The 14102-nt window shown below is 47.1% G+C and overlaps 1 protein-coding gene across 1 annotated transcript; it reads left to right on the forward strand.

Annotated features, from left to right (window-relative positions):
- The first annotated feature begins 716 nt into the window (after positions 1 to 716).
- Positions 717 to 13360, forward strand: OAZ2 (ornithine decarboxylase antizyme 2). Its single transcript, XM_063089442.1, is given in 6 exon segments — positions 717 to 921; positions 9774 to 9849; positions 9851 to 9931; positions 10788 to 10963; positions 11773 to 11858; positions 12118 to 13360. Coding segments are annotated over 6 exon segments (570 nt in total). The 5' UTR covers positions 717 to 901; the 3' UTR covers positions 12249 to 13360.
- Positions 13361 to 14102: the final 742 nt, after the last annotated feature.

A 14102-nucleotide genomic window follows, 5' to 3' on the forward strand; every position in this document is an offset into this window, starting at 1 on the left:
GATAAGGACCAGTAGGGATAATGAAAGTAGGTGACTGAACTAGTAACCTTGTATGATTGATTGAAGTAACCTGCATTGACTGTGATCCGAAGTAACTGTTACCAAGTTAGTGATGGTGCCTTCTACCACTACGATGATGTGACTGTGCTCATAACCTACAAATATTTGGCTTCAGATGACCTGGGCTAGTGATTGGGACTTTGACCACTGACCTGAGATGTGTTTCCAAAATGCATAGATTGTTGATCTCAGCTGACATCTGAGGTTATTAATCTGCATTATGAACTGAGGTAATTGAGATCTGTGGGCCTGGATTTAGACTGGGAATGTATGTGGTACTCTTAGACTTCCGATTTTGTTTTTTTAAAATAAAATATCCTCCCAGGGTCTAGAAATGGCATAGCCCTGCTCGGCCTCACGCATACAAGGAGTAAGGAGGAAGACTAGGGTTGGGTCAATCCTCAAAAAACTCCAACTCAAATACAACGTATCTTTCAGGCTGTGTTGCCACGGCTACACCCTCTACCAAAGGCTGACCCTCTTTCAGAGCCCCCACCCTCACCCCGGCCCCTGGTGCGCCTGCGCGGAAGCGGGGCGGTGCTTTGCCCTTTGTTGTGGGCCCCAGTTTCCCAGGACACCGTGCGGCGTTGGGGTGGGGCTATGCAGATAAGACACTCGGGGGGCGGGGCGGTTGCAGCGGCGTCGGCGGCGTCGGCGGCGGCCGGGGAGGGTCAGTTGGAGGCAGGCGCTCGCTGAGGCAGGAGGAGGGCTCTCGGCCCGCGGCCTGACAGGGACTTAGCCCGCAGAGATCGGCCCCGCGCGCGCGACCCCACACCCACCCACTCATCCACCTACCCACTCCCTGCGCCGCCTCCTCCCACCCTGAGCAGAGCCGCCGAGGATGATAAACACCCAGGACAGGTAACGGCCCGGCCCAGACTCCCCGCCCCCAGCCTCCCCGCCCCCAGCCTCCCCTCATCTGCTCCAGAGGGCCTCCTCCCCGCCCCCTCAGCAGGGCCCCGTCCGTCCCCCACCGGGTCCTTTCCCCACTTCAGCCACCCGAGTCCGAGCTCCAACCCCTCAACTGGGCCTCCTTTCGTCCTTTAGCCCCCTCCCTCCAGCCCGGCCCATCCCCCTCATCCAGGCCTCCTCCACTAAAGCCCTCACACACCGGGACCCAGCCTTCCGATCAGGTCTCCTTTTTCTTTCAGCCCCGCCGAACAGTGCCCCATTCCCCAAACTGGGCTTTCTCCCACATCCGGATTCCCCAAATTGTTTCCCATCTTCCCCAAATCTCTTACTCCCCGTATAAGTTACTTAATCTTTCCCTTAGAATCTCCTCCCTAATGAAACTGCACTACCCCTCTTTTTAACACTCTCACTCTCTAGAGTCAGACTCCATCCTTCATTTCTCAATTGGACCCATTACCCCCACTCAACACCCTACCCCCATTTTCCCCAGGCCTAATAGTCTACAAGGATGCCTAGCCTTCCCCTCCTTGGTCCTTCACTCCAGCTTCATCTTTTCCCTCCCTTACTCCCTCCACACCACCTCTTCCAGTTAGGCCCCATTTTCCTTGTCTCCCAACGTCATTCCTTTTATTTCTTAAACATTGTGGATTTGATTCCTATCCTCCATCCTGTTCCCCTAATGGTGTTCCCCCAACACTCTTCTGAACACTCCTACCTTTTAATGTTTTCTCTGAACTGGAGCTCATCTTTACTCTTACCTTCCCATTTGAACTGAACCCCATCTTTCGATCATTAGATCACAGGACTCAGCTCATCCCCCTTCCAGTGAATCCTTTTCTCTGTACCTCCAGTTCATTCAAATCAGAACCTATATTCTGGACACTGGGTTTTTGCAAGTTTCCTCCCTCAAAACCCAACCCCAGTCTTCCCCCATTAATTGGAGTGAAAAGCTATACATCTTTCTAAAACTGAGCACCAGTGGTTTTCTAAACTTGCATCATATATCCTTCCTCCTGCCCAAACTAGGCAGAATTGATCCCTCGATTTTCCTTTCTCTACACTCCTTTCTCCAAGGCAGCCCTTCTTGCCCATCTCTCCCTCAAATATATCCCATATTTCTGTCCCAAACACTTGTCTCTTGAAACTGTTCCATAATTTCCTGATTCCTTACAATTTTTAACCCCAGTTGCTAGTTATACATCACAATAGCTTCCGTTTACAATTTGGACCTAATTCCCTTCCTCATTTTTTCCCTAGACTTGTTGCTGTCCCCTCCAAAACATGTCTGAAGCTCATTAGTTCCCCACACCACACCTTTTGTCCCTAGATTTGGCCTTAATGGCCTCTGCCCCTCACTTGGGCCTCATTATTTTGCAAGCAGGTCCATTCCCAGTAAATCCTGCCTAAATTGTGCCATAGTCTATCCAAAACTAGACGTTAGTTCCTCTTACAAACATAGCCTTCCTTACTGTCTTTTTTTTTTTTATGTAGGGCTCTAACTGCTCCTCAGGTTCCTCTCAAACTTGGGCCCCCTCCTCACTAAAATGGTCTCTAACTTTCCATTTCCCACTTGTTTAGAGCACCATCCTTAAATATTCCAACTGAGTTTTCAGCTTTTCTTGTATCTTCAGTGTTTCTTAACTGTGGCTACACATGTGAAAAATCATTCATCTGTGCCCCAACTTCAAAGATTGATGTAATTGGCCTAGGGTGGGCTTGTTTATTGGCATATCTTTTTAAAGCTCCCCGGGTAATTCTAATGTACAGCTAGGGTTGAAAAACGCTGCTCCTTTGCCCCCAGAAGCCCATAGACTTTTCCATCATATTCCTCTAGTGAGTGTCAGCCTTTTCTCTCCTGACAAGGACCTAATCTTCAGGGATTTCTTAGTCTCTCAGGTACGATCCAGATGTATCCAGGATACCTGCAACAGCCTCTTAAATTCTCCTACTTCCAGTTACTCAGTTCTCAGCCATTAGTCATTTTCTTCCCTCAATTCTCAGGCTCATCTAGTCCCCCCACCCCCATTTCTTCCCTACATGCAGAAAGAAAACTACCCATTTCCTGGTTTGTTATGGTCCCATGTGACTCATTATCCCTGCCTCCCAAGCCCTCTCTACCTACAATCCCATTCTGCTGTTATAATTTCCTTTTCCAAGACTCTATACCCACCCCCCTTTGCATTCCCCTCTTTTATTCCATCTTCTCTAAGCCAGCCCCTCTGGAGCTGAGGAGGTGGTGGTAGATATGCACTTGGATAGTACTGGATACAAAAGATGTTACTTGTGGTCCGAAAGGCTGTGTGTGCTAAGGATAGACAGCAGGTATGAGAGAGGGCAGGATGAAGAGGGGGTGGAGGGAAGCAGAGAATCCTACAATAGAACCCACTCAAGGGGTATGTGAGATGGATTTGATTTTCTGTTCTTATGTTTGTGTCTCTGCAGTGGGGATTGGTAGGTGGGGTGGTCTCAGCAGTCATTCTCTGGAGTCCTTTGGGCTGAGCTGATTTAGATGCCAAGTCCTATGTAGGCAGCCCTGAGAGTTGAGCATTTGGGAACAACATGTAAGTGTCTTCAAGGACTGTGAGGTTGAATTCTAGTTCTGGCTTAGTCAGTGTGCCTACATGTGAAGAGAGGGGGTTGGGTTAACTTAACTTGGAAGATTCCTTCTAGCTTCCTAAGTGGCAAAACAGGCTTGCTTGTCTCCAGGGCCCTTGTTTAGCGTGTTGGTAATTTGACGGGCTTGGCTGTATGAAAGGCAGGTGGAGGGAGGAGCCAGCTGGTCTGCCAGGGTCTGGGCAGGAGCTGGGCCTTGGATCAGGCTCCTCCACTTTGGCCTGGGGGTGGGGTGGTGTGTGCAGGGTGTCTGGTTTCTTTGAGTTATGGCAATCCAGTTTCCACAGCTTGTTTCCCAGCCTCCTTTGGCCTGCCCCTAACTTTCTGAAAGGAATCCGGGTAGTGCCCTAACTAGGGGTTCTGATAAGAGCCGGATGTTCTTCCCCCTCAGTTTTGTTGGTGTTTTGTATCCGTAGAGGGGGGAGTGGGGGGAGCCGGCTGGGAGTTTAACTCCCATTGGGTGGGGGATGGGATTTCCAGCTTCTCTGGCTCCAGTGAAAAACTCAGGAGGCTTGGTTTCCTGGAAGAAATAGTTGCAGAGGAGCTGGCAGTATGTTTTGAAAACAAGGCTCTTCCCTTTCCAGTGTTCTGATTGGTACCTCCGAAATGTCATAATTCCTGATGGTGGGGGATGGAAGAAGACACAAGTATAAGCACCTTTATTATATTTTTCATCATAAGATTTAAATCCAAGGAAATCAAGCTTTGTGGCCTTTCTCTGCCTGGATTCGAGGGGGCAGGGAAACAGTATCTGTCTGGGGCTTACTTTGTACCTTGTGACAGGACAGTATGCAAAGAGCTAGCCCTAGCTTGATTGCCACATTATATTCAATCTGTGTGCTGATGGGCTTCAAGGAGATAAGCATTTGGTTCTACAGGTGGGGTTTTTTTGGGAGGGGCAGGGGGTAGGTGGGCAGGGCACAAGAGCACATCAGAGCTATCCTGAGCATATTTGCTGAATGGTTTCCTGGGTAAAGGAATTTCTGTCTCTTTCCAAAGATTTGGTTTTAGTTTTTCCTTATTTATTGGCACTATGGCTTGTTGGGTGTGGGATGGTAGGGAGAGCCAGTTTTCCTCCGATGTGCCTTCAAGGTCACCCTACATACAGAGAGAAACTTCTAGTATAGTCAGGAATCCCCCCAAATTGAAGGTGTGCTTCAAAAGGCAGTGTGGACTAATAATAGCAATTCCTCATTCTACCAAGAAATCCAAATTTAGCCTCAGAGCTGCTCAGAAATATAACAAAGGGGACTGAGGAGTGGGACAGAGGGATGTTACAAGTAATTCATCCCTTTTTGAAACAGTGTTCAGTGTTGATTCAAGTTGGTCCATAGTTTGGAAGGCTGTGAAAACTAATTGAAAGCTATAGACCAGAAATGGCCAAGTAGGTGAGCAAGGAGTTTGTTACTTGAAGTGAACCAAAACAGATAGCTTTCTGTTGTTAGCAGCAGCGGCATAAAATGCTTTGTGTAAGATAGCCTTACGAAAATTTCCTAGGCTTTTGATACTACATAAACAATGATGTAAGTCTATCCTGCGAAGAGAAGCTGGAACTGTGTGATGAGCTTACTATACAAACTTGAGTGATTTACTTCAATGTAAAATTAAGGTCTTATTTTAAAGCATCATTACCTAGCTATCCAGCCACCTCTGATATCTGGTAGCACATGTAGTTATGCCTACCTTTGGCAGGAGATGTGCTAATAATCAGCTGTGTGATAAGATAAACTTCAGTGGCACAGATACTCTAACTGCCACCATAAGTGTGTTTCTTGTGAAGAATCAACCAAAACCCAATTTTGCTTTCAGCCTGTGATTCAGAGTGGTGATGCCATTTTATTATTGTGCTTAGCAAGTGGACTCCTTTGGAACACACAAGAGCCCTAGTGAAATTGAAATGACTTATGTCTGCATCGGTTTAGGGCTCCTTTCTCAGATAGAAGGGGAATTGGCAGCTGGAAATCAGCCTCTATGGTCACACTAGACTGGAGGTGGCCATCACCTCCCACCTTTCTTCTTCCTATTTCTTTTTTGCTAAGTGCAGTGGCAGCCCTGGATTGGTCTCCCTTTGCGTAGGCATTAGTCATCAGAGATGTTCGTAGTCTCTGTAAAAGCAGGCTGTGAGAGGGAAGTGAGGGCATCCTGGGTATTGTGCGAGGCAGGGCCTAAAACAAATCGGTCAGAGGAGGCTGAAAAAGGGGAATTAATGTAGAATACTGATAATGTGGTTTTTGTGTCTTTTCATTTGATACCAAAAGCTAGGTAATACCAAGGCCATCTGACCCTCTCTGATAGGTAATGGAACCAGAGAGAAAGGGTGCAGACTTGAATGAGCTCAGGAGGCCACTGATTGAAGAGAAACATTATCAAAAGGGATAATTTGAATTCAAGCATTTGTTAGATGTAGCTAAATGGAAGTTAGCTACAGAATTACTTTTATATTACATCTCTACTTTGTGTAACAGGCTGTACCTTGCTTTGAACAAACTAAATATAAAAATCAAAACTGACTGACAGCTGGAAGTGATTCTTTCTTTAACAGAAGATCCTTTATTTTAACAAGAGACTTAAGGTTAATTCTTTTAAATAGTGAGTACCCTAGAGATTTAAAAATAGGGTTTGAATGATTAAAAAATTTGATTTACCATCAACATTTACCAGGAACACATCTGCTTCAGACGCTGCCTGTCTGTAGCCAGTGTATGAAATTATAACCTGCTAAGGACATTTCAGACAGTTTCACAGATGCTTTAAATTAGAGGCAGCAGGATGTGGTATGTTGGTAGCACTCATATGTATCCTGAGGAGTGTTTCCAAGGGCATGTCCTATAACAACTGAGAAAATAAAAGGCACTAACAGATCAGCTCTAATCTCCCATCTCTCTTCCGAATTGCCTTGGTTGCTGGATACCTGACACCCTCATGTCCAGCATGGTATATTTTTTCTTCTCCAAAAGTAGGATCAACCCAGCTGGATGTTTGGGTTCAGTCTGATACATTTGATTCTCTTTAATCAGCCTGATCTTTTCAGCCTCTGAACTGAGCTTCTTAAATCATCCTTTTGGTGGAAGAGATTATAAACTATGCCTGCCCTCCAGTGGAGTGGCCAGGATGTGAGAAAGGATTGGAAAAAGCTGGACTACACTGAATATGAAACCTGACCCGGTTTGGATATTGTGACAGGAAAACGTGTGTTCAGAAGCTGCTTTCTCTTGTGCTTAAATTCTTCCAGGATTCACTGTTCCTAATGAGGCTGGTGGCATATCTTGCCACTATACCATTTGAACACTAAACCATTATTAGAAGAGAAGGCCATTACTGGGCAATTTCATGCCCCTGAATTTCTTTAAACCACCACATATGTACCCATCCCCCTTCCTTTCTCACTTCAGAAATGACAATCAGGTTTTTTGAAAGAGAAGCAATTTGCCATTCATAGCAAGTAACTAATAACAGATGCTTTGTGGTGGACGATGAAGATAATTATTATGATCTATTGCCTACTAAGTTTATCCCAAACCCCAGCTGTTTCTCTTAGGGAACTGGAACTAAATCCCAGAGTGAGGGCCTGAAACACCCCTCCACACACCACACACACAGACACACACACAGACACACACACACACACACACACACACTCTCTCTCTCTCTCTCTCTCTCTCTTCTCTCTCTCTCACACTTGATTTCTTGTGCAGACTTTGTGGGGGAGGAGCAAAGAGTCTCTAGGAGCCTGTGTGTGAGTGGGGAAGTAAATGGTTTGTTAGCATGGCATAGGCTTCTTGCATTTATTTGAAGAGAAGAGAGATCAGGAAATTGGAACTATCACAAGCTCATAGTATTAGTGCTGGAAATAGAGCAGGCTCCAGGGATTATTTGTAGGAAGACAAAGGGGATTCTGGATCTTAAAAGAAAAAAAAATCCACTTGGTTGGCCTCATGCTTCTGTTGTTTGCAAGTAAAAATTAGCTAAGAATCAATTAGTGGTTAGAATGCAGGGCAGAGGTTGAATGTAGCCCACTCATCTAAAGACCATTTGAGGAATAATTCCTTTGGAAGTAGGAATCTGGCACCAGGATTCTAGAATTGCAAGGGCTTTGGTGATCTGGTTGTTTTGTGAACTCAAGCAATTCTATCATACTAGGTCACATCTCATCTGTCTATCCCAGAGGGGGTTTGGTACCTCCTCTGACCAATACAAGCAAGCCAGCTTTCTCCAGTGCCCAGCCTTCCTGGTGCCCCTGCAGGAACCTCAACACAGGCCACGGTGGTCACTGAGGAATGAGAAGGGAATCATATCATGTGGGGCATGTGTATGCGTTTGCTTGGGGAAACTCCCCCCCCCTTTGTCTTATTTTTTTCTAACCTGGAAACTATTATTCTGCCCCTTAACACAGTGGAAGGGGCAATCATAATAGTTTACTGTCCTCAGCAGAAAATAGCTTCCATCACTGAAAGCAGTCAGTAGCATAGTCCTCTGTCATGTCCTGGTAGTAGCTACTGGGGAGGCCAAAAGTGGAGGAGATGAGGATGCCCTGAGGTGTTCCAGAGGAGGCAAGAGGTGGGCATGTGGTTATCACACCCACAGGTTGATGCTGCTCCAGGCCCACGGACTCCATTTCCCAAAGAAATTTCCAAGTATACCTTTAGGCCCCCAGTTAAATTCTTGAAAGAACAGACCTGAGCAATGATAGGTTTCGGTATCATGTCTAAGCTGGAATGCTAATACATGTCTGCTAGTAATGAGGGTCTAAGAGGGCTGTCCCTTTGGTTATTGTACCATTGCCATGTTACATGTGAGTTCACTTCTGTTGCTCTTCACTTAGAAGAGTCCCAAATTGGCATGCCATGCTACATAAAGCAAAGGACAGTGTGAAGAATGGTTGCCTCACACCATTTTACAACTGGCTTTCAGGGAAAAAAAAAAGCCCTGACTTACAGCATTTGCTGACTTCCCCCTTGGCTGATTCAAGCCACCAATGGAACGTCATTAAACACATAGTTGGTAAGAGATGTGCACAATTGTGTGAGCTGGCTCCAGCACACCACTTCAACACCCATGTGTATGCTATCCACTGCATTCCAGCTGCCCTGAGGCTGGCGTGTTGTGGCTGTGGGACAGGCCTGTTGCTGAGTCATGGTTAAATGTACAGTTTACCTCTTCCCCTGCTTCACTTGCCCTTGGCATGGGCAGTGAGCTACATCTCAGCCTAAGGAGCCACTAAATTGGATTCAAAGGCGGCAGTGGAGCACATCTGGAGCCCTGTTGGGTCCTCCTGAAAATTCACGGTGGCCAGTAAGGGCACACACCTGGAGGTGACAGTGCACTCCTTTTGGAGCCTTTCACACTCTGTAATCCAACTGATTACTGGCTTCCTTACTCAGGTTCCAGCATGCATACTCCCAGCAACCTCCGTGCCCCCCTCCTGAATGTCTCTTCTGACCATATCTGTATTATCTGAACTCCCATGCTTGGGTCATAAAGGAACCAGGAAAGAAGGGCAAGGAAGCCCAGCATTTGGTGGCACACCAGAGGGACAAACTCAGACACCAGAATACTTTATGTAATATAGTACATCTCTGCTCTAGGAGCCAAATTCCTGGATTTAGTTTCAACCCCCCTAGAGGGGTTGGGTTGGGTAAGTGATTTCTCATTCTAGTTCCTTTGCTCAGATGGGGGATGGGGTTCAGGTGGGATAGGATAGTGGCCTTGTGAGTTCCTCAGGGACACGGTACCTAGTCCACGTGACTTCCTGAGGCTCATATACCACTCCTCTCCAGCCTGAAGTGATTGTATAGGCCTGTAACTACCACATAAGTTGTTGAGGCACTGATATAGTACGGAAAGAGACTGGTGAGGGGCACAGGGCTAGAGGCCCAGTAGGCAAGTCAGGATATAGTTCCTTCCAAAGGTTTGCCCAGCGCCACAGAGCTTAGTTTGACGTTTGATAGGTGCTTCCCTGGTCACACAAGCTGAACTCCCTTGGCCCTTCTGGGACTCCATATGCCTCTGGAGGATGGTGGATTCCCTTTAAGAGAACAGTATTTCTGAAAGCTGAAGCTGAAAGGACCAGAGCAGTGGTGTATCCTTAGAACATTTGTTTAGGGAGAGCCAGGGCAGGGGTGGGGTGGGATTTGAGTTAAATCTTTAAGTCTTGGTGCTTACTGTCTCACCTTCTCTGTTTCTTGCAGTAGTATTTTGCCTTTGAGTAACTGTCCCCAGCTCCAGTGCTGCAGGCACATTGTTCCAGGGCCTCTGTGGTGCTCCTGATGCCCCTCACCCACTGTCGAAGATCCCCGGTGGGCGAGGGGGTGGCAGGGATCCTTCTCTCTCAGCTCTAATATATAAGGTAAGGAGGACCAGGGATGGAAGTCATGGGGCAGAGCCTTCTCAGACACTACTGAGCTGCCACCTAAGAGCAATAATCACTTTCTTTAGTCTTCTGACTCTTAGGCCAGGCCAGTAGGGGGACTGAGAAGGACTTTTCGGGAGTACCAGAGGGAGGATATCAGCACCATTTGCTGCCTTTTAATCTGTTGTGATTAAGGCCCAGAAGTTGGTTTAGCTTTTCCCTAAGATTGGGATGGAAGTTAGCTGAGTTCTGGTCTCTTGAGATTGTGCCAGGGGAGATAACACAGACCCTACAGTCCACCTGGAAGTAGGCTTTGGTTGACGAAGGCCCCAGCCAAACCCTCACACATTCTCATTTGTTTCTGACTTATCCCTTATAAGAGAGGGAAGGGAAAGAACATGTTAGGGAAAAAGCATGGGCTTTTGAATCAGGGAGACTTGGGTTTGAATCTCACTTCTACCTTTTACTATCTTTGGAGACTTTGGTCGGTTGCTTAATTGTTCTTGGCCTTATTATCTCAGATTTAAAATGGAGATATTAGAACCCATCTTAAGTGCTTACCATGATGGTTTAGATAATGTATCGGATAGCACCTTGCGCAGTACTTGGCACCTAATGGATACCTGGTAAATATTTCCCTTCCCATCAGGCTGGCTTTTACCACCATCAACTGGTGCCCAGTGAATGATGGCTCTATTTAGCCAGCACGCAGCTCTGCATTTTCAGTGTGCCCTCTATCTCTTGCTACCCTGAGATTGGCCCAAGGGGACTCCTAGCACCACCTAAGTTAGGGAACGTACGATGTGGCCAGAAGGAGTGGTGACTGGGTCCTCCGCCCTGCTTTCCTTCCCAGGACGAGAAGCTCACTGTGACCCAGGACCTCCCTGTGAATGATGGAAAACCTCACATCGTCCACTTCCAGTATGAGGTCACCGAGGTGAAGGTCTCTTCCTGGGATGCAGTCCTGTCCAGCCAGAGCCTGTTCGTAGAAATCCCAGATGGATTATTAGCTGATGGGAGCAAAGAAGGGTGAGGAGCCAGGGCTGGGGAAGAGAAAGGAGCAAATGGGGAAGAAGGTCCCATTCCAGTGCAGGGTATATGTTTATTGGGGATAACAGATTTGTAGGGGAGTCTGTGCCTTTTCCTCTAGCTCCAGACTTTCTAAAGCAAGATACTGTTTTGTAACAGGTTATTTTTAGTCAGTAAAACAGGCCTGCCATAGGTTATAATTAAAGTAGATCATTATCACATTAACCAAATGCCTGCCAGTTAGTCACCCCATGGTTCACTCTTCCCAGCAGACACTAAATCCCCCTTGAGCCACACCATCCAGTGGTGCAGTTCAAAAAGCCAGGATCCTCAGAAATAGAGTGGATTTCATTGGATTGGGCAAGGCCCTTCAAGCAGCCAGGTGTGTTAGAAACAGTCCTGAGTAGTTCTCTTGAGTGGCCCCAACCTCTTCAGGAAATCCTTGAAGGCAGTGTTAGGGCCAGAGTGTCCCTCTCAGAGGCAGGTGATCTTATAAAACTTGGCAATCTTGGGGGACCCCCGCAGAACTGGGTTCTTTCTAGGCCCCAAACTCTATCTTGTGAACAGCATTCATTAAGATTTAGGGTGGTTAGTTTTACTTTTAGATTAAGAACCTCTATTATAGGAAGAGATAATTCACTAACATTTTTCTCCGGGGCTGGGTCTTGAAATAGGAACATTCTCCCTTGGGCTGCCATACTTATACTGCTGGCTATAAGCCTCAGAAAAGCCTTTTTGGGGGGGTGGTTGGGGAAGAAGATCTAGGGAGGTGGTGGTAGGCCCTAAGGAGCTTTCTTTGCTTCTTACAGATTGTTAGCACTGCTAGAGTTTGCTGAAGAGAAGATGAAAGTGAACTACGTCTTCATCTGCTTCAGGAAGGGCCGGGAAGACAGAGGTGAGGAGTAAAAGCAGCCTGAGACCTACAGCCCAGACAGTGGGGACTGGGGAGGAGATAAGGGGGCTCCTTTACAGTGAGGTGGGACTCTTGAGTTTCCCTTACAACCCTGGGAAAATATTGGAGGAGGGTGGAGTGTCTGAAGGGTTAGGAAAGGCCTAGTGTTTACGTGTTCCATTTTTGTTTGGAGTTTTCCCTGGATTTGAGCCTACCCTAGTGTGTCTCATCAGAATCTTTTTTTTTTACTCTATTTCTGCAGCTCCGCTCCTGAAGACCTTCAGCTTCTTGGGCTTTGAGATTGTGCGTCCAGGCCATCCCTGTGTCCCCTCTCGGCCAGATGTGATGTTTATGGTTTACCCCCTGGACCAGAACCTGTCCGATGAGGACTAATGGTCATAGAGGATGCTTTGCCCAAGAGCCACAGAGGGGGAAGAGGGGATGTTAGGCAGCCCTGGGACAGAGGAGAGGGCTCCTCGTTGTCTAGGGAAGGACGTTGAGAGGCTCAGGGTGAGGGTTGCCTATTGTGTTCTTGGAGTTGACTCGTTGAAATTGTTTTCCATAAAGAACAGTATAAACATATTATACACATGTAATCACCAATAGTAAATGAAGATGTTTATGAACTGGCATTAGAAGCTTTTTAAACTGCGCTGTGTGATGTGCTCTATCTAGCCTAGGGGAGGACATTGCCTAGAGGGGGAGGGACTATCTGAGTCCAGGGGCAAGGCCTGGAGGGCTGGTGGGCAGCACTGTCAGGCTCAGGTTCCCCTGCTGTTGGACTTTCTTTTTTGGTTTTTAAGACGTGTATTTTCCTTCTTTGCTTCCTGTCACCCAGGGGCTCCTGAGTATAGGCTTTTCAGCCCCTGGGCAGTATCCCTGAGTTGTTTTTTGACACTCCACCTGGGCTTCTCTGTATGCATTTGTATCTGGCCTGGAGTAAGCAGGTCTGACCCCTCCTTCTTTATAGCTTAGTGTTATTCTGGCATTTGGTTAAGCTGGTTTAATCTGTTTAATGTTATCAGTACATTTTAAAATATGGACACTGAAGTTCACTCCCACCACCAGGGCTTTTTTGGGGGTGCCTGGGCCTTAGAAGAACATTAGCCATACTGCAATTCTCAAATCACCACCAGGAGTTCTTGCTTCTGGCCATAGGCCCAGGCTGCAAGATCTCCTTTGGAGGATCACAAAGAGCAGAGAGGAAGAGGAATAGCAACTCAGGGCCTGGGAATTGTGGGGTAATCTGTTCTTAGGGACTGGATGCCTCTGGCTGGCTGAATATAGTGCTAACTGCTTCCCCTAACAGATTCTGAGTAGTGCCTGAGACCCTACTCCACAGGGCCTAGGGGTAGGACCTGGGGTGTAGAAGTGGCCTGCCCTTTTGTTTTCATTGAACAGCTTGTTCAAAGGGAAAGGGGAGAGATCTAGATTGTGTGAGGGGGTGGGGGTGTCAGGGAGGCAAGTGTGTTGTGTTATTGTGTCAATAAACTGATTTAAAGTTGTGGTTGGTCTGTTCTTTATTCCTGTACCAGGACCAACTTCCTACTACTACTGTCTTTTTTTTTTTTAAAAGATGACCGGTAAGGGAAATCTTAACCCTTGACTTGGTGGTGTCAGCACCACGCTCTCTGAAGTGAGCTAACGGGCCACCCCTATACAGGGATCTGAACCTGTGGCCTTGGTGTTATCAGCACCACACTCTCCCAAGTGAGCCATGGGCCAGCCCTCTGCTACTGTCTTTTGAGGCGAGAGCCTAACCTAACAGGGGCATATTGTATGCTCCTCAGGAAAAAAGCTGCAGTGTAGCAGGGCAGGTAAACTGGGCAAGGTCTCTGGGGCCACATTATACTGTGAAATGTGGGGTTGCTAGGAGTCTGGGACACACTGCTAGAGCCCCTTGGAGAGACTGGTGTGTACATATCAGCTTCATCTAGAATAGAGGCTATACCCAGGATCCAAGCTGTTCTTAGCTCTATTACAGGTCGTGAAACTGGGTTTTGGCTTTTGTATGGAGGCACCTGAAATTCCCATTCCTGAGGTCTTTGAAGGAAACACCGAACACCTTCCTTATTCTAGTTTTCTCCTTTTGGAGCCTGATGCTCTTAAGGCATGGCTTTTAGTCCCCTTGCACAATGAACCTGATGAATTAGCTCTCAGTGGCACTGTAGGGGACTAGAATCCCCTTGACCTGTGTTCCCTTTTTTAATTTCTCAAGGGCTTAGCAGTTTTTCCTTTTGCTTCTGT

The sequence above is a fragment of the Cynocephalus volans genome, chromosome 3 (genome assembly GCF_027409185.1).
Source record: "Cynocephalus volans isolate mCynVol1 chromosome 3, mCynVol1.pri, whole genome shotgun sequence".
Classification (NCBI taxonomy): domain Eukaryota; kingdom Metazoa; phylum Chordata; class Mammalia; order Dermoptera; family Cynocephalidae; genus Cynocephalus; species Cynocephalus volans.